Source organism: Fusarium poae, chromosome 4, assembly GCF_019609905.1.
Source record: "Fusarium poae strain DAOMC 252244 chromosome 4, whole genome shotgun sequence".
NCBI lineage: Eukaryota > Fungi > Ascomycota > Sordariomycetes > Hypocreales > Nectriaceae > Fusarium > Fusarium poae.
Genome location: NC_058402.1, coordinates 3,027,477 through 3,043,980, shown reverse-complemented (window position 1 = coordinate 3,043,980; position 16,504 = coordinate 3,027,477). Strand labels below are relative to the sequence as shown.

Sequence of the window (16,504 nt, the reverse complement as noted above, 5' to 3'; positions counted from 1 at the left end):
TACAATTGAACTCAGGCAGCCTTAACAATTCAAACGGATTAGCTCGATAGTTGTTCCAAATCAAACATTAACTATATTATTCAAGTCCTACTTACTTGTCTCCCGAAGTTAATTGCAAAGCAATTGAAGACGATCGTTCGACATAAAAATGCCCCATTTATCCACGTGATCAAGCCGCTAGCCCGCCAGAACATCGATACTCGAAAAACTTCAAGACGTTCCCTTAGACGCCCGCACGCGACGACTCTCTCGAATTGAGCATTCACCAGTTCAACCAAAACAATGGCCATGTCTTGTCGGTACGCCGCCCAGAGCTGTGCTCGCCAGCTCCGATCCGCTGGCGCTGCCCGAGCACCCGCACAGCTTGTCCGCATCCCGGCCACATCAAGGAGATGGAATTCATCCGAAGCCGCTCCCGTCAACCCCAAGATCGCAGCCATTGTCGACCAGATTAGCCAGCTTACTCTTCTGGAGACTGCCGACCTTGTTTCCAGCCTCAAGGTTAGTAGTGCTGGTGCTAAAATAAACATTAATTGGGCATTGGCGGGGTTATTTGGATCGTAGTCGCTAACATGACGCCTTGAACAGAGCAAGCTCAATATTCCCGATATGCCCATAGGCGGCTTTGCTGCTGCTCCTGCCGCTGCCCCCGCTGCCGTTGAGGAGGCTGAAGAGGCTGCTCCCGCCGCCGCCGAAAAGACCCTCTTTACCCTCAAGCTTCAAGGATTCGATGCCCCCTCCAAGGCCAAGGTCATCAAGGAGATCAAGAACATGCTCGGGCTGAGCTTGGTGGACAGCAAGAAGTTCGTCGAAAGCGCACCCAAGATGATGAAGGAGAACGTTCCCAAGGAAGATGCCGAGAAGATCATCAACACCATGAAGGAGTTGGGCGCCACCGTGGTTATGGAGTAAAATGGATGATCGATCTATGGGACATGACGACTAGCGACTTGGCACAATAGATTGCTGGATTGCATGTATAAAAACATATGTACTAGTATCTAACAATATGCAACCTTGGACGAGACTCATCGGTGAGTTCTTTTTAATCATGATATCACATTGAACATGAAGTAATTATTGTCGCTCTGACAAGTTACAATCACTTCTACCTCGAAGTTATAATGAAACGTTGAAATTTCGCTACCCTAGGCAGTCATTGAGATGACGGGTATCAATGCTTTGTTTTTCAGTTTCCCCAATTACGAACGCCGTTCCAAGACCAACCCGGAAGAGATATGTTGAACGTCCAACGACTGTTCCCGTTCGTTCCGTTCTCTGTATGGCGGCAGCATCCCCATTCCATTTTTTGTTTCCTTATAAAGCGATTCCTTTCCCTCTGTCGTCGGGCCCGTTTCTAGTAATGGTTGCCATTCTTTGCTCCGTGGTTGTGTTGGCAACCAGACTGCATCTCCATCTCCTTTTGAAAATCCCTCTGCTCTTCAGTGATCAGGCGGTCGTCGTCTTCACCGAAATCGCTCGTCTCTTCCCACAGCCGATTCATTTCCGCATTTTCAGTCTTGGGAATAGCCCATATACTTTCGCGCTCGCGCTTGTGACGCTCCCGGTCCTCTTCGATTCGCTGCTCTATTTGACGCTTGTCAAGTTGATTTGATGCGCCTCGTCGGCCTGGCTTGGGGATGGTTTGCGAAGGTGGTATATCTGTCATATCCACATCTCCGTTTGGTGAGGCTAAGTCTGCTGCATTTGTCTCGCGTTCCTTTATGACATCCTCAATCTGAATGACTGCTTGCGACTCCAGGTACCCTTTGCCTTGAAGACCTTGCAAAACCTATAGTAAATGTGAGCCAGGTGTCCTAAGTCGAGCCAGAGAATTGCATGATGCTAGGGTCTACCGACCTTTCGAACTACTCTGACGTTGGCAGCACCAGATCCATCATCAGGAGCGACAGCATCAACAACACGAATAATATCACGTTGCATCATCCGAATATAGTCTGGGTGTCCATCGCGCTGTGCCATGTCGAGAAAATGCTCAATGAAGTACATGATGTTGGCCCGTATGTTCATGTTATTCTGTTGATTTAGGTCAGTGATGCGTTTATACTGAGATTCGATGGGCCTACCACTCTTTCTAACTGTTCCAGGATACATGAGTGTAAATCCTCGTCCATATCCCTATATCTGAGAGCATATTGTGCTGCCTTTTGTGCAGATGCTACGGATGCATTGAGGTGTTGAAGCTGGGAGGTGAAGCGCATGCGCACTTCGAAAGGATCGGCCATAGTGAACGAGTATGGATTTCAGTCCTGATAAGAATAATCAGTAGTGGAAGAAAACAAAACAAAAAGTTCGGAGTGACAGATCTCGGAAGTTCGGACCCTTTGGACGACTTCAAGCTCAATGTGACAAGGCACAAGACTCTCGTATAAAATAGATTCAACCAAGATGATTAGTGGTGATAGTTGAGATGAGAGACCTGGTCTAGACAATTTGTTGATGTACTGGGACTGGGTAAGGTTGTTTGTTAGTGGATCGGCAAGGAAACAATTGCCTGTAGTATATTGTGGCTGTGGCTGTGGCTGTGACCGTGCTCATACGCGGTGAGAGAATTCAGACCTTGAAAAGCGACCGGGAATAAGCCAGTCTCACCTCCTAACCTGCATCTTCAATTTCTCCTCTCCTTCAATCCTCACTTTAATATTTGCTTTTCCTCTTCAGCTGTTTCCTTCACTGGTGAAAAAAACCACACAAATCGGGCTAGCCAAAGACGTATCACATTTCTCTAACCACAAAAGGTTGCCGGTGAAAACTTATCAAGTGTGTGCGTCTTCGCTGAAGCAACGTTGAAAGCCACACATGGGCTATGGGCATGGGCATGTCAGGGGCTTCATACCTTGTTCACGAATTCTCTCAGATCGCCAGGGGTCACTTACACATAGGTACACAATCTGAACGAAGAGGCCACCTCACCTTGGGCTTAGGATATTACTACTTTATTACACGTACAAGACTGGCTGGAACAAGCCGGAACCTAACACGAGGAATGCTAAACATGTACATGATGGTTGGTTTTTTTTTTCCTTTTTCTTTTCCTTAATTCCCTAATTCCCAGTATGGTGAGACTTTCGGTGTCTTCAGTTTGCTTCGCCTCTTCTCTCGGTGAATGGAACCCATTGAAAAGTATCGATTTCCACACAGAATTTATATGTAGCTACTTATTTTACCCCTTATCGTTCCGTCTTTGCTTCGTTTTCCTGTTTTGGATACGGGGCAGGTCGCGCATTGGGCAGCAAAGGCACTTTACGTTACCTACTACCCGGCATTTTTCTACCATTTGAGAGGTAGCTTCACTGTACTCTTGAGCTGTATTATGTAGTAGTAAACAAAAGCTCGCGCTGTCAACCTGACAATGCTAAAATAAATAAATGTGGAATCCTTTTGTATAAATCTAGTCTCTCCCCCCATTTCCCCAGCTTTTTGTATTCTTCAATTTTGCTCTCACCTTTCCCCAATCCGATCTCCCCATACTTGCCTCCTTCAAACTACCTAATTCTAGAGCCACTCTGACACTTGACACGAGTCAGTCAGTCCTCTGCCTCTAGATTTTCCTCTTCTCATACACAAATAACTTTTGGTCATTCGTTCAGTTTTAGACACGGAAAGCACCATGCCCAACTCAATGGCTCTCACGCCTTACGGCTCAAATGGAAGTACAGACCTCACCATGGCTGTCCTTGGCTGTGGTAAGTAGAAAGATCCATTCATGATGAGACAAATACCATGGCTACGCAGCATATTCTCAGACATGGATATAAGCGCCAGCATGGTTTTGAGATCATTGAATATGGCCAGAACCACCATGTTCACTTGCTGAGCATCGAACAGGTACCATGGGCGTTGCCATTCTCAGCGGTATTTTGAACTCGCTCGCAGAGATGCAAGGACCCAAGCCCCTCCAGACCTTGACTTCAACGCCCGGCGATGAGGTGCCTGACCGACTTCCTTCACGTTTTGTTGCCAGCGTGGCCACTTCTGCTGGTGCTAAGCGCGTCAAGAGTGCCCTTTGGGAGCACTCTTCTATTCTCAAGGTTGTCCACAATGACAACCTTGGTGCTGTTCAGCAGTCTGAGGTCGTCATTCTTGCATGCAAGCCGTGGATGGTCAAGGAGATTCTCACCGAGCCTGGTATTTCAAAGGCTCTTCACGGCAAGCTCCTCATCAGTGTTTGTGCTGGAATCACAGTTGAGGATATTGAGATTGCGCTTCACGGCGCTGTGCCCTGCAAGGATCCCGAGGAAGATGGCCGATGCCGCATTGTCCGTGCCATGTGCAACACCGCTGCTGTTATCCGTGAATCTATGACCGTCATCGCATCTCCCAACTCTCCTCTCGACCACGCCACTGAAAGCCTTGTCACCTGGATTTTCAAGCGTATTGGCGATGTCGTCTACTTGCCAACCCGACACATGGACGCATCAACAGCTCTGTGCGCTTCAGGCCCTGCCTTCTTCGCTCTCGTCCTAGAGGCTGCTATTGATGGTGCCGTCGCCATGGGTATCCCCCGCGCGGATGCTCAGCGCATGGCCACGCAATCTATGAGAGGCACTGCTGGCCTTGTCCAACACGGCGAGCACCCTGCTCTCCTTCGGGAGAAGGTCTGCACGTCTGGAGGCTGCACTATTGGTGGCGTCTTGGTACTTGAGGAGGGCAAAGTCCGAGGTACTGTCTCAAGAGCTGTTCGCGAAGCCGCTGTTGTTGCTGGACAGATTGGCAAGGGAGCTGAGGGTGTGAATGGAACAAGGTTCAACTATGAATAAGGCGATTATAATCAAGACTTGGTTGAGACCTTCCAGGACCAAACTGAAGTTTGGCTCAGGGCCTCGGGGTGGATCTGCCGGTCTATTTCTACATTGTATTGAACAGTCGGAAAGCCTTCTAACGGCTTCAAGTTTGGCTTCACCTCTGTTGAGACAGTTTGTTTACATAGCATCGCATAGCATAGGTAGATCGGGATATAGATGGTGCAATGGTTCTGGTTTTATACAGAGTGAACATACAGTTTTTCCTGTTCGGTACGTTTCCTAACGCCTAAATAGACCCCTTTCTTTACTGCGGTAGCTCGCACATGAATGAGAAAAATGGTGTCTAGGCATCTTCCACTCGAGCCTTCTTGTTGCTCGAATCTTCGACGCTCTCCTCCGCATCCAGCTTTCGTTTGCTGTTAGCTGTTGTCTGGTCCTCGTGCTTGTCTGAGCGATCGACAGCAGCCAAGATACGTGCATACTCCAGCCCAACCCCATGCAGGGTATCATCGAGCTTCTCCACACGCTCAGCAGGTTCAATTTGAGAAAGGAGGTCCTTGTTGTGACGGTATAGTCGTTGCTTCACGATCAAGCTCCATACTTTGGCTTGGTGCCGGTCGGCTTTTGTCGCAGCTGGTTTGTCTTCATCGATCGCCATGGTTGGTCGTACTGATAGGGGGAGCTGAGACATCAAATGCATCTCGAGAACTCGTCCAAATTGGCGAGGAGCGATTTTAGCCTGAAGGCGAATCTCTTCAAGCAGCGAGAAGCCAATAATCAGTTTTGGGAGGGTTCCCTTCTTAGGGATGGCAATAGTGGTGTCAACTTGCAAATTGTTAAACTCTGGATTTTTTCGAAGAAATTGCAGATCGCATATGTCGCGTAAATCGTCGAATGCCTCGTTGGGGTCCTCCACCGTGAACTCGTAAGTTTGTGGGATTTTGTGATAGTGCTCAAAAATGGTCTTGTAGAGTCGCGCACCATTGCCCTTGCCCTGGAAAGGAGGTAGAATAACGAATTGAGATAGTCTCGTCCGGCAAGGAAGTTCACCGAGGTCTGTGTTGCCGTTGGGCAATTCCCACTCGTCAATTCGTGGTGATGCTGGTGGGGTGGGAGGTTGGAAGTAGTAGAAGCGATAGATGGTCGAGTAGCCTACAAACACATAGGCGGTCTTGTCTCCCACCTTGCGCTTCTGGTAGAGGCCGAAGAAGGTCCAACGGTCGGCATCGGACAGGTCGAGCTCGGTCGAGTCCTCGTCAGGGTCTTGGCCAATATAGGTACCCCCTTCAATGAAGAGAGGTACGAATATTTGTAAACGGTTGTTGAGCTGCTTGACAGCGGGGTCGGCAAGGTTTCCGCGCCAGATTTCGTATTGGCCCTCTGGGCTGTCCAAGATTGTGTGAAGCGTTCCTGGTGGTGTCCAATCGTTGCCCAGTTGCTTTGAGCTTTCCTCGAAATCGCTGGCTTTCGCAAAAGCAACTGGATGTAGTCAGCATTTCTTAAGGTCTATGCGCAATATGGGTTACACACTTTTAGGGAGATGATTGCCCTCGTCAAGGATAGCTGCAACATCTGTGGGTTCAAGTTCGTTGATTGTGCCGGATTTCTTGCTGTATGAAATCTTCAGATGCGGTCGCATGTCGTTGGCGCGATATCGAAGGTTGACCTTGAGGTCCTTGTAACCAAAAATCTTCTCTTCATCGCCGAAAATCGAGTAGGTGTGCCGGGGATTAAAGGTCGCAATATGCTGGAGACCAGAGTCAGAGGGAGACAGAAGGCTGATGTGAATGGCCTCGTTGGCGTCAGACAGCCCTTGGGAAAATGTCAATACTGAATACCTATTATTGTAAATTGCGATGAAGACGAGACTTACACGGCGTGACGTCTTCCATTTCTCCTTTTTCCTTGGAAATAAACTACGGTGATAACCAAATAGTATTTAATTCGGCGCAGCAGGGCACAAAGAAAAATAAAGTTAGTAGGTAACTTGCGATGCTCCGTTGTAGGAGTTTGCTTGCGTTGCTAGGTTGAGAGTCGTCCACTACAAAAACGCGCCCGTACAGTAGCGCGTCTACCTAGGTTAGTAGGTTAGTAACTGTGGACGCGTTTCAATTAAGGCGGGCTCCGTTTCTAGGTGGCCAACGTCCCGTCAGGTACCTGCAGGGCTCACTGTGCGGATCAAAGTTTGAATGACGCAAGATGGAGAGAGAACAAGGTACGTACTCTAGGCCAAGTCCGAACGGCCCGTGCCCCTGTCTGTCGCATTAACCCGAACATGTCCATTAAACCATCTTTTGGTGAACACACTCTAGGCTTCACTTTAATTCCCATCCTTACAGACTTGTGCGCCATGCGCTTCGTCTCTTAGAAATGTTACACATAACAAGCAGTTCGTCGCCGGTTGGCTCAGCGGTGTTTTCATGCATCGTTCTTGTCGTCATCTCCCTCGTCGTTCTACTCATTCTACGATACTACCTCCCTCTACGAACAACACCAGCGTTTTATCTCATCCCCATCTTCTTCGCTCTCTGGCTGCCAACAATAGTCGTTATTCTTGTCCCAATCGATCTTGCCTCGAGCGCTGTCACTGGAGATGAAGCTACAAGAGGGATATGGCTTCCCGAGCGAGTCATATTGGTTTCATGGCGCATTTCGTATTGGTTGACATTTGCCTTGACTTGGTATGATGACTTTCTTAATAGTTTATATGGCGTGCCATACTGACAAGTGATCCCAGGTTTATACTACCAATTCTTGCCGAATACTCCGACTCAGGATACAGAGAACCATACGACAAATTCATGTACTCAGTCCGCAGTAATGCGCAGTTTCACGCCATTATCTTGGGTTTCTCATCCATCGGCCTCGTTTACTTCTTTATCAAGTTTGGTTTCAAAGTCGAAGCCATCAAGGGCACGATCATGGCACTTGCCTACTGCTGGGGATTGATACTCGCCATTTATTTAATGGGCCACGGTCTGGTATCGATACCTAGGCGCCTTATGCGTGGCGCAAGCATCAGCGGACGACTCCGACGACTTCAAAGCAAGGCGCCCAAGGTTTACGAGGAGATGGAGGATTCGATTGCCAAACTTGAGGATATTGAGGTACAGGTCGCGGAACTTGGACGACGCAAGACAGGAAGTGCAAACGTGTACAGGGACTGGATTGAAGAACTGCAGGAAATGGCAAACATTCCCGAATCTCAACCGCGCACCACACGATTTGGCGGAGGCTCCGACACCACCATTATTCCGCATGTCATCACTGAAAAATACCTTGCCGATCTCACCAGGAAGTACGTGCGCGCGAAACACGCTCGATCGCGATATACCAACGCCTGGAGTGACCTCGTTCAAGAAGCAACCGAAACACAAGCAATTCTGGATTCTTCAGCATCAAAAAAACTCGACTTTGGCGATGTATCGCCCCATGCAACATTTTGGGAAAGGACGATCATCTTGACGCCATACACACGATATCTCTATTATTACCAGATTTTGCCTTATGCTCAAGTTCTTCTTGGCCTTTTCTTGGCAGCGGCATCCGCTTGTATTGTTTGGTCTGAGGTCGTTAAGGTTGCGTTCCCCAAGCTATCGGTCATCAGATTAACAGTGGTGCACCATTGGGTTGGCGATAAGCCTGAAGTTGGTTTCGCCGGCCAGGCTATCTCGTCTCTATGGATTTGCTACATGTGTGCAGCTGCCTTGATATCAATGACGGAAGTCAAAGTCTGGCGTGGCCGAGCGCTTGTTCGTCGCAATACAGCCCATGAATCGGCTTTCTGGTATGCCATGCAAGTAGCTAAACTCACCATCCCCATCTCTTACAATTTCATCACCTTCTTGTCAAGTCAGGTCTACAAAAAGACAGTGTTCTACCATTTCCTTGGCCAACTGATCGACTTTACACCACTGGGTCATTGGTTTGACGATCTTTTCCCTGTTGTTGTGCTTTTCCCTGTTTTTGCTACTCTGTTTGGCATCTATGGCAGGGTCAAGCGAATTTTCGTTGGCATGGATGTTATTGATGACGAAGAAGAGAACGGAATTACTTATGGCACTGGATCTTGGCGTGAAGGTAGAGATCTCATCTCTCGTGAACTCGGTGGAAGCACACTCTTCCATCGTAGGGAGGATGCTCTTTCCAGGATAGGCGGAGCTGGAACAACTGGCGGCAGGTCGGCGCCTGTTCTGTCAATACCCTCAGCTCGCGGCGCGACCTCTTCGCCTGCTCGGTCACCCGCTCGGCCTTCAACGACGAGCGCACGCCGTGGCCCAGAACATCGCTATGGTCCAAACTGGAACGATGAAGAACCAGAAGATGACAACCTTTTTACAATTATCGGCCATCGCATGAAGAACACCATGGATGGCATCGAGGCTCCCAAGTGGTTCAATGACATCAAGAAGCCAAAATGGATGGGTGGTGATGACAACGATGCGGGTGCTGGGTCAACCAGCTCTGGGCCTGATTTCCGCAGGTGGTTTGGTGGTTCTGGCGATGGTCAAATTCACATATAACAATATCATTTCCACATATGACGGCGCATGGTCTTTTTTTGGGAGAAAAGCACACTTTTGTTTGAATAACGCCTCACGTTTTGCTATAGACCATGATGGAGTTTGAGGGTTTAGTTAGTATAATATTAATGCAGCCATGTCAATATTGCTTTCCGTATCTAGGTAGGGAAAGTTGACATTGGGAACCCGGTGGCAGTTGTTTTGATGACCTTTCGGCAAACAGTAGAGTAGGTACCATTGTGGGAAGACGTTCAGATTTTAATGTATCATATTTATATATAATCATGCAGATATATTCATTATATTTAAAACAAGCTCTATCCATGAAATCCGACTCGTATACATCATAATACAGGGCATCAAAATGTGTTCGTTAGTCATAACCTTGCCTTGCAGCCAAGAATCATTCCTTCGTAGAAGTGTGCAAAAAGTCGTTCAAACAAGTTTAATATCCTGGCAAATCTCATGGTTTTGGCGGCGGGCTAACCGTGTTCCAAGTATTAGCCTTACTCATCGTTCGCTTGCGAAGAGCAAACATGATCTCCTTCTCCATCTTGTCGATATTCTTTTCAAGGTCTGCATCGTCTTTCTTGTGCTGTTCCTGTCGGCGCTTGTCGATAAACATCCAGCAAAAAACAATTATGGCGGTGACGGGTATAGTTATAGCGAAGTAGACCCAGAGTTCAACAGAAATGACAGGATCGGCATCTAGATGACCATGTCAGTTCAGAGGCACTTTAAAAACAGATGATTATCACAAACCAGCTGCAAAGTCAAAGAATGTCATGCTAAAGACAGAAGCAAGATAGGTCCCTGGCAGGAACAGAGCACCCATGAGGGATAGCGTCTTCATAGCCGTACTGTCCCGCTTGCTAGCATGGGCTATTCGCCTTTGCTCTCCTGCAATCTCGAGGTTCAGCCTTGCCTCACGCTGTGACATGATGTTGTACAGCTATGATATGTTAGCAGTGCTTCGCGATTTCTGTATAGAACCCTTACCGCCTCGCGCTGAACTTTGAGCCTCTCCAGAGTGATGTGGATGTAGTTCTCCAGGCCCTTGAGTTTGACCTTGTAAAAGTCCAATCGGGACACCATGCTTCGATGCAGTTTCTCAATCTCTTTGCGATGCTTTCGCTCAGCCTCGGATTGTTTCTCGGCATCTGGGCATAGCGTAATCCACACAAACCGAAAGGTCTCCATGGCCTTCTCCATCTCTTTGACAAGTGCTTCATATGCCTGGGGACGCTTCCACATGACATTTCCATGACACTCAACAAGATCGCGACTCAGACCGTCGATGTCGATGAAACCATTTTGGAAATACTGCTCCTGCTCCTCGACCTCGTTGCGCAGGCTGACGGCATTTTCAAGGCGGCGAAGCCAGTGACGAGCTTTACGCTGTTTCTCATCATTTTCGGGAGATAGGTCGTACGTAAGGATTATGAGAGGGAGAAGAATTGGATGTCCAACTTGATCAGCGCATGCCTTGAGGTGGTCCAAAGACTTTTCAATCTCTGAGCTGGGGGTTCCCTTGATGAAGCCAGTAGTGATACTGGTCTTGAAGGAATGAGAGAGTAGCATCTCCCAGCCTCTGGTCCTACCCTTTTTAAGGACATCTGATTTCCTGTGGATGATTTCTGTGAGAGAGAGTGTGAGTGAATTTGAGCTCTAGATAAGTCCAGCAGCCAACGTACGTAGATGAGGGTCATCGTCATCCTGATCATGGGCGCACCAGAAGAAAGGGCCAACAACAGAATTCGTTTCGATACCTCGATGTGGCAGATTCATAGCACGAACCATAGATCCATATTTTTCCGAAGGCAGTGAGATAACCTTTGGGAGGAACGTATCAGGATGCTTGGCATTCTTTTGAACTCTTGGCGACAGTGTTAGTTGTTTCTTATACCAAAGCTTCAGCATCTTCAAAACTCACATCAGTCGGACACCGCTGAGCAACTTGGTATCAGGCCTTGGATTCTCTGGTGGTGCGAAGGCACCCTGTTCTTGTCAATCGAGTTCTGGATAAGGCATCAGAGTGGTAGTATACTAACGGTTTGATTCACAAAGTTATGGAACTCGTCGTCTGGTAAAGGATGTTCTTCGCAGACGTTGTAAAAGGGATCCTAATGTGTACATTAGCAAATCGATTGGTCTTTCGTCGACATTGATTTCTTGGATGCAGACGCTTATGCAGATGATGACTTACCGAGTAATTGAAAATCTCGACGTAGCTTGTCTCTTCTTTAACGACACGACATTGATCAACATAATGCCGAAACAGATAATCTTCCATTACGAAAGTGCGGTATAGAACAGATGCTCAACGTGCTGTGGATAAGTTTCTGTATGCGAAGTGATTATTTTATTGATTGATTGAATGAATGAATGAATGAAATTGCAGGCGCGTCCTGAGAAAAAGCCACATCCGGGTTCAATGCCTGCGTTGCGTCTTGCAGCTCGCTAGTCAAAGCTTGGCTATAAGCTTTAAGAGGAATAGATCCAGTTCGAGGTACAGGATCGTATTCCAGCGGGACGGGACAAAGAAGGAGGCAAAGGAACAGAAGTCGGTGAGTTTGCTGACTACTAACTACTACCTGGGTAGCAGGTACTTATGGGAAGAGATGATCCAGATGTTCAATGAGGCTGAATCAAATGTCAGAGTGACATTTCAGAGTGACATTGAACGATTCTGAGAATTCCACTGCTTAAGTAAAGTACCTACTACTGCCCGCTCAACAATGACAAGCATTATGCTCCCAACCTCGTGACTTTTTATCATTTGAAAGTGGAAGGAACAACCCGCAATAATACTAACCTTTTTTCTTTTCTCCATACGTACCTTGCTCTCGCTGCAGTTCGATCCTTTGCCGTAACTCTATTTATTGAATTGAAAATAGAGCGGAAAGAGCGGCCTCTTCGATTAATAAAAATATTATCCCACATGGTGGCCGTCTATCCATACGCAGACTGCAATGATGAAGTGTAACCCCAGCCTCAATCAAGATCAGCCCATACCGTTTCGACTTAGCCTCTGCGCGGTGCCGCTAAAAGAGGAACCCGTTCATGGGTCAAGTGGAGAAAGGCAGTTACTAAGGTCCAACATTCAATCAAAGCAAAGGAAGATGAAGCTGGACTTCGTCAAATGTCATCATCATCATCATCATAACCATTCTTCGCACGAAACCCCAACATATTCATGGAACTATAGGGTTTTCTGCTCTACAATTCAACAGACTATATAGAGGAACCGCCCATGGATGAATAAGTCCTTGGTTTCAAGTCAGTGCTCATCAAGCTAAGCTCCATCAATCTCCACATATAAGCTGCCTATTCCATCATACATAGGTCGCAAAAGGATACAGTCGTACTCGATGAAGCTGTGTCTGTAACCCTACTAATATAAGGTTGTTTCTGTAGCCTTGCTTGCATAAGGGAATATCCAAGCCTCCTTTTATCCACCAGCGCTCTTTCGACTTGAGTTGTTCTCCAACAACTCATCTTTTCCTACAATCCAAACTCACAATTGCTCGCAAAAATGAATCAACAGAACCTTCATGTCAAGAACAAAAGCGTGCCCATCATTTCACCATCATCAGCGCCCCACCCACGGTTGTTCGCATCAAGTGAGGTCTGACCTCATCCTAATCATACAAAAGCCTCGGCCTTTTCTCCGTCAAGGATGCCCTTAAAACTCTGTGAACATGTGTCCGTACCTGCATATGGGTTAGCCTAGTTCGTCGCTTCTTGATACTCGTTACTTACTCATCTGTTCCTCCGACCATTCCATACTTTTCAGGGTCTTCAGGGTAACGATCGAACTGGCTGGCATCACCAGCACCTGCTTTGACCGGTGGCGTATACGGAGCATCTATGTCCTTCCTGGCTAGTCGGTCCCAGGTGACTTCGGCAAACCAAGGGTGGTTCTTCACATCTGCAGGACCCCCGTACAAGTTACCTAATCGCTTCGTCAAGTCGGCCGTGATCAGGCGCTCCAAGAGATTTTGGGCGTCTGTGTTAACGTATGCGGGATATTTGACCTTGCCCTTGAGAATGTTTTCGTAGATCTTCATCGGAGATCCACTGTCCCAGAATGGCGTGTAACCGCAAAGCATTTCGTATATCAGAATACCCAATGACCACCTAATTCTGTCAGCATACACCTCCGGTTGGTATGTATCATGACTTACCAATCCACAGATTTGTTGTAACCCTTGTTAGAGACCACTTCGGGAGCTAGGTAATCAGGTGTGCCGCACAGAGTCCAGGTCTTGTCAGGCACACGCTTCGCGAAGCCGAAATCTGTAATCTTCAGGTGACCATGTCGATCAAGGAGCAGGTTTTCTGGCTTGAGATCACGGTAGATGATGTTCTTGGAATGGAGGTACTCCAAGGCAAGAGTGACCTCTGCCGCATAGAATTTGGCTACAGGATTGGGGAAGCGCTGCAACGTTTTAGTCAATTGACTTTTTGTTTAAAACGGATTCGAAACTTACACCAGACTTCCTCAGAAGCGAAAACAGTTCACCACCTTCAACAAAGTCCATCACCATGTAAAGGTTCTTTGAGTCCTGAAAGGTACCCCAGAGGGTGATAAGGAAAGGGTGCTTGACATCAGCCAGCATGCGTCGTTCGTCATTGGTATGCTCGACCTGTTTCATCTTGACCACTTGTGCCTTTTTGAGCACCTTGACAGCATAGAAACGCTGGTTGTGCTTCGATTGGACTAGATGGACACGGCCGAAGCTACCAGTTCCAAGCGTCCTCAAGATATCGAAGTCACCCAGCGAGTACTTGCCTTTCGTGACGCGCATGACGGAATTAGTATACTGGTGACCAGACTGACGAGGCTGTTGTTGTGGCTGCTGTTGCACCTCGTTCTGGTTTTGTTCCTGGTGTTGCTTTTGTTGAAACTGCTGTTGCTGCTGTTGAGGCTGCTGCTGTTGCTGGTATTGTTGTTGAGATTGCTGGTTGTCAGAAGGCTGTTGTTGCTGTGGAGGCTGCGGCATAGCCTGCTGCTGTTGCTGCTGGAGGATTGCGGGATCAGTTCCAGGACTGACGGTTTGTGGTCGGTGGTTATCTATCGTAGCTGCTAAGAATTGCGGATTGGTCTGGCCGTTGTTATAGGAATTGCCCTGAGCATTTTGCTGCTGGGGCTGATTGATAAGGTTATTGATGCTTGGGAGGTTTTGATGATCGTGTGGGTTCATGGAATTTGTCCCGTACTCGGGCTTATGAAGCTTGATTGTATCCATATCGTGGTCTTGCTGTTGCTGGCCGTCGGGGGCACCTGCCGTTTGTTGGTTTTGCGCAGGAGACTGATTGGATTGAGACGCAGCGCCTTCCTGATGTTGCTGTTGCTGTTGCTGTTGCTGTTGTTGGGCGTTGGTTGGCTGGGCCGTCGGTGCTGAGGTGGAATGTCTGTTGTTTCGAGGCAGGTGAAAAGCTTTGGAGATGGACTTGGACCTGGACGTGGTAGGAGTGACTGGACTAGTTGGACTTGAGGCCGAAGGGTCAGAGTTGCCCTCTCTGGTCCGCTTTTTCTTGAGAAACCCCAGTGAAGGCATAGGGTAGTAACAGTGTGACGAAAGAAAGAGAGGGGGGAAAGCAATTGATTGCAAGAGAAGCGGGGAGTTTAGTGTAGGTAGGTAGTGTAGGTACTGGACTGGTGCGTGCTGTTGGTGATTACGGTAGAATGGACCCGAAGATGAGGAAGCACTCGCTGCAGATCGATCGCACGGTTTTCCAGTTAAGGCCAGGTGGAGGGAGGGCTGAGTTGGAAGCGGGATCTATGTGTGAAGTATGTGGTTTTGCAAGTTTCCAGATTGCTGAGGTTTGTTGTTGCTGTTGCTCTTCCCTGGATAGAATTGAGATCAATTCAAGACAGGACAGATTGAGCCAAGTTTGTTAGTTGAAAGAATTCAAGCCGTCTATGGTCTCTGGTGCCAACAAGAGGTCAGTGAGCTCGCTCGCCTGGCCTGGGTGCAACCTAACCCAGCCTAGGTACCTAGTTATCCTAACCTTGCAACTGGAGCTCTCCGTCTCTTTCAAGTCCAGGCACAACAACGTAATAGTGGGGAAGGGCTGGATTCTGACGTGCTGTCTGTCCAGTTTGAGCCTGGGCTGTTTTGTTCTGTGGGGAAGCTCTCACTCTCACTCTCGCTATCACTCTCACTCTCAGCTTTGAGCTTCAGGTGTAACTTAACAGCAACAGAGACTTTTAGCTCGGCTAGCATACAAGAACCAGCAAGAGAACAAGTCAGAAGAGGAAGTAAAGAATGATCAAGACAATGACTGTAAGTTGGTTTCCAGAAGCAGGGCTTGATTATGTTTTTTGGTCGTGTTGCCGGTGACAAAGGATTCAAACGCTTGGCGCATTCCACAGAGTCCGGCAATTGGATAGGATAGATCGAGCTGTTGCTCTATACCTTGCTCGTGGTGGCTGGAAAGGTGGCCCGGCAACACTCAATGATACTTTCAAAAGGGTCTGCCGTTTCAAATAAAGACCAACGTAAAAAGCAGAGCGAATCCGTCTTAACTTCTAGGTGAGGCGAATTGAGCTTGTCAGCGACGGTAAACCGTTGCGCAATGCAATGCGAGGCAGTATCCTCTGAGCGAACAGTATAGAATACTTTCTAAACCAAGCAAACAATACAAGGTTTACCACGCTATGGTGATGATGTAGTGCAGCTGGAGCTTCGGCCAAAACAAAAGCTGCCCCTCTTTTATGATCAGCTCAGATCAGCGACTGCACACTAGGTAATTTAGGTGCCAAACGATGTCGCAGGTTTTCTCGCTTGCGGTTCTTTGTGTCCGTTCGAAATGTGATAGAAAGACGGAGAAAGAGACGTGGAGGCGAGGCAATTGGTGGATATACGGTCTACTATATAGTGCAGTACTGTAACGAGGACGAGACGAGACGGGTCGGATAGATTTGAGAGTAACAAATCGATCAAGACAACATGATCTTGATGAATGATGATGAAAAGACAGGGAGAGATAGCAAGAGGGGGAAAAAGAGAGGAAGAAAGAGAGGGTTGGCGCTCTACAACAAATATTACTGGGTTGGAATTTGAATTGAACGGGAACAAGACACAGGCACATGAGAGCATGCCAAAAGATGGCGTCAGGAAAAATACTTACCTTCTTCTACAGATTTATCGTATGTATTTGTACCTACCTCCTACTACCTACTAACCTACTCATCCAAGCATCATA

At 47.7% G+C, this 16,504-nt stretch overlaps 7 protein-coding genes across 7 annotated transcripts; 3 read left to right on the top strand and 4 right to left on the bottom strand.

Moving 5' to 3' along the window:
* Positions 1 to 282: 282 nt before the first annotated feature.
* On the top strand, positions 283 to 912 carry FPOAC1_011033 (uncharacterized protein; the record flags this gene model as incomplete). The annotated part of the gene is made up of 2 exons (XM_044855420.1): positions 283 to 501; positions 589 to 912. 2 exons carry the CDS (start codon positions 283 to 285, stop codon positions 910 to 912), a joined length of 543 nt encoding a protein of 180 aa, XP_044702733.1.
* A 445-nt stretch (positions 913 to 1,357) lies between these two features.
* On the bottom strand, positions 1,358 to 2,246 carry FPOAC1_011032 (uncharacterized protein; the record flags this gene model as incomplete). Its single annotated transcript, XM_044855419.1, has 3 exons — positions 1,358 to 1,792; positions 1,861 to 2,037; positions 2,088 to 2,246. The coding sequence occupies 3 exons, from the start codon at positions 2,244 to 2,246 to the stop codon at positions 1,358 to 1,360; spliced, it is 771 nt and encodes a 256-aa protein (XP_044702732.1).
* A 1,385-nt stretch (positions 2,247 to 3,631) lies between these two features.
* Positions 3,632 to 4,781, top strand: P5CR (Pyrroline-5-carboxylate reductase; the record flags this gene model as incomplete). Its single annotated transcript, XM_044855418.1, has 2 exons — positions 3,632 to 3,707; positions 3,850 to 4,781. 2 exons carry the CDS (start codon positions 3,632 to 3,634, stop codon positions 4,779 to 4,781), a joined length of 1,008 nt encoding a protein of 335 aa, XP_044702731.1.
* Positions 4,782 to 5,109: 328 nt separating this feature from the next.
* HAT1 (histone acetyltransferase 1) lies at positions 5,110 to 6,658 on the bottom strand (the record flags this gene model as incomplete). Its single annotated transcript, XM_044855417.1, has 3 exons — positions 5,110 to 6,245; positions 6,297 to 6,578; positions 6,640 to 6,658. 3 exons carry the CDS (start codon positions 6,656 to 6,658, stop codon positions 5,110 to 5,112), a joined length of 1,437 nt encoding a protein of 478 aa, XP_044702730.1.
* A 478-nt stretch (positions 6,659 to 7,136) lies between these two features.
* Positions 7,137 to 9,289, top strand: FPOAC1_011029 (uncharacterized protein; the record flags this gene model as incomplete). The annotated part of the gene is made up of 2 exons (XM_044855416.1): positions 7,137 to 7,447; positions 7,504 to 9,289. The coding sequence occupies 2 exons, from the start codon at positions 7,137 to 7,139 to the stop codon at positions 9,287 to 9,289; spliced, it is 2,097 nt and encodes a 698-aa protein (XP_044702729.1).
* Positions 9,290 to 9,752: 463 nt separating this feature from the next.
* Positions 9,753 to 11,582, bottom strand: FPOAC1_011028 (uncharacterized protein; the record flags this gene model as incomplete). The annotated part of the gene is made up of 7 exons (XM_044855415.1): positions 9,753 to 9,997; positions 10,052 to 10,241; positions 10,289 to 10,926; positions 10,984 to 11,165; positions 11,223 to 11,287; positions 11,341 to 11,412; positions 11,496 to 11,582. 7 exons carry the CDS (start codon positions 11,580 to 11,582, stop codon positions 9,753 to 9,755), a joined length of 1,479 nt encoding a protein of 492 aa, XP_044702728.1.
* A 1,392-nt stretch (positions 11,583 to 12,974) lies between these two features.
* FPOAC1_011027 (uncharacterized protein) lies at positions 12,975 to 14,853 on the bottom strand (the record flags this gene model as incomplete). Its single annotated transcript, XM_044855414.1, has 4 exons — positions 12,975 to 13,002; positions 13,052 to 13,429; positions 13,477 to 13,730; positions 13,783 to 14,853. 4 exons carry the CDS (start codon positions 14,851 to 14,853, stop codon positions 12,975 to 12,977), a joined length of 1,731 nt encoding a protein of 576 aa, XP_044702727.1.
* Positions 14,854 to 16,504: the final 1,651 nt, after the last annotated feature.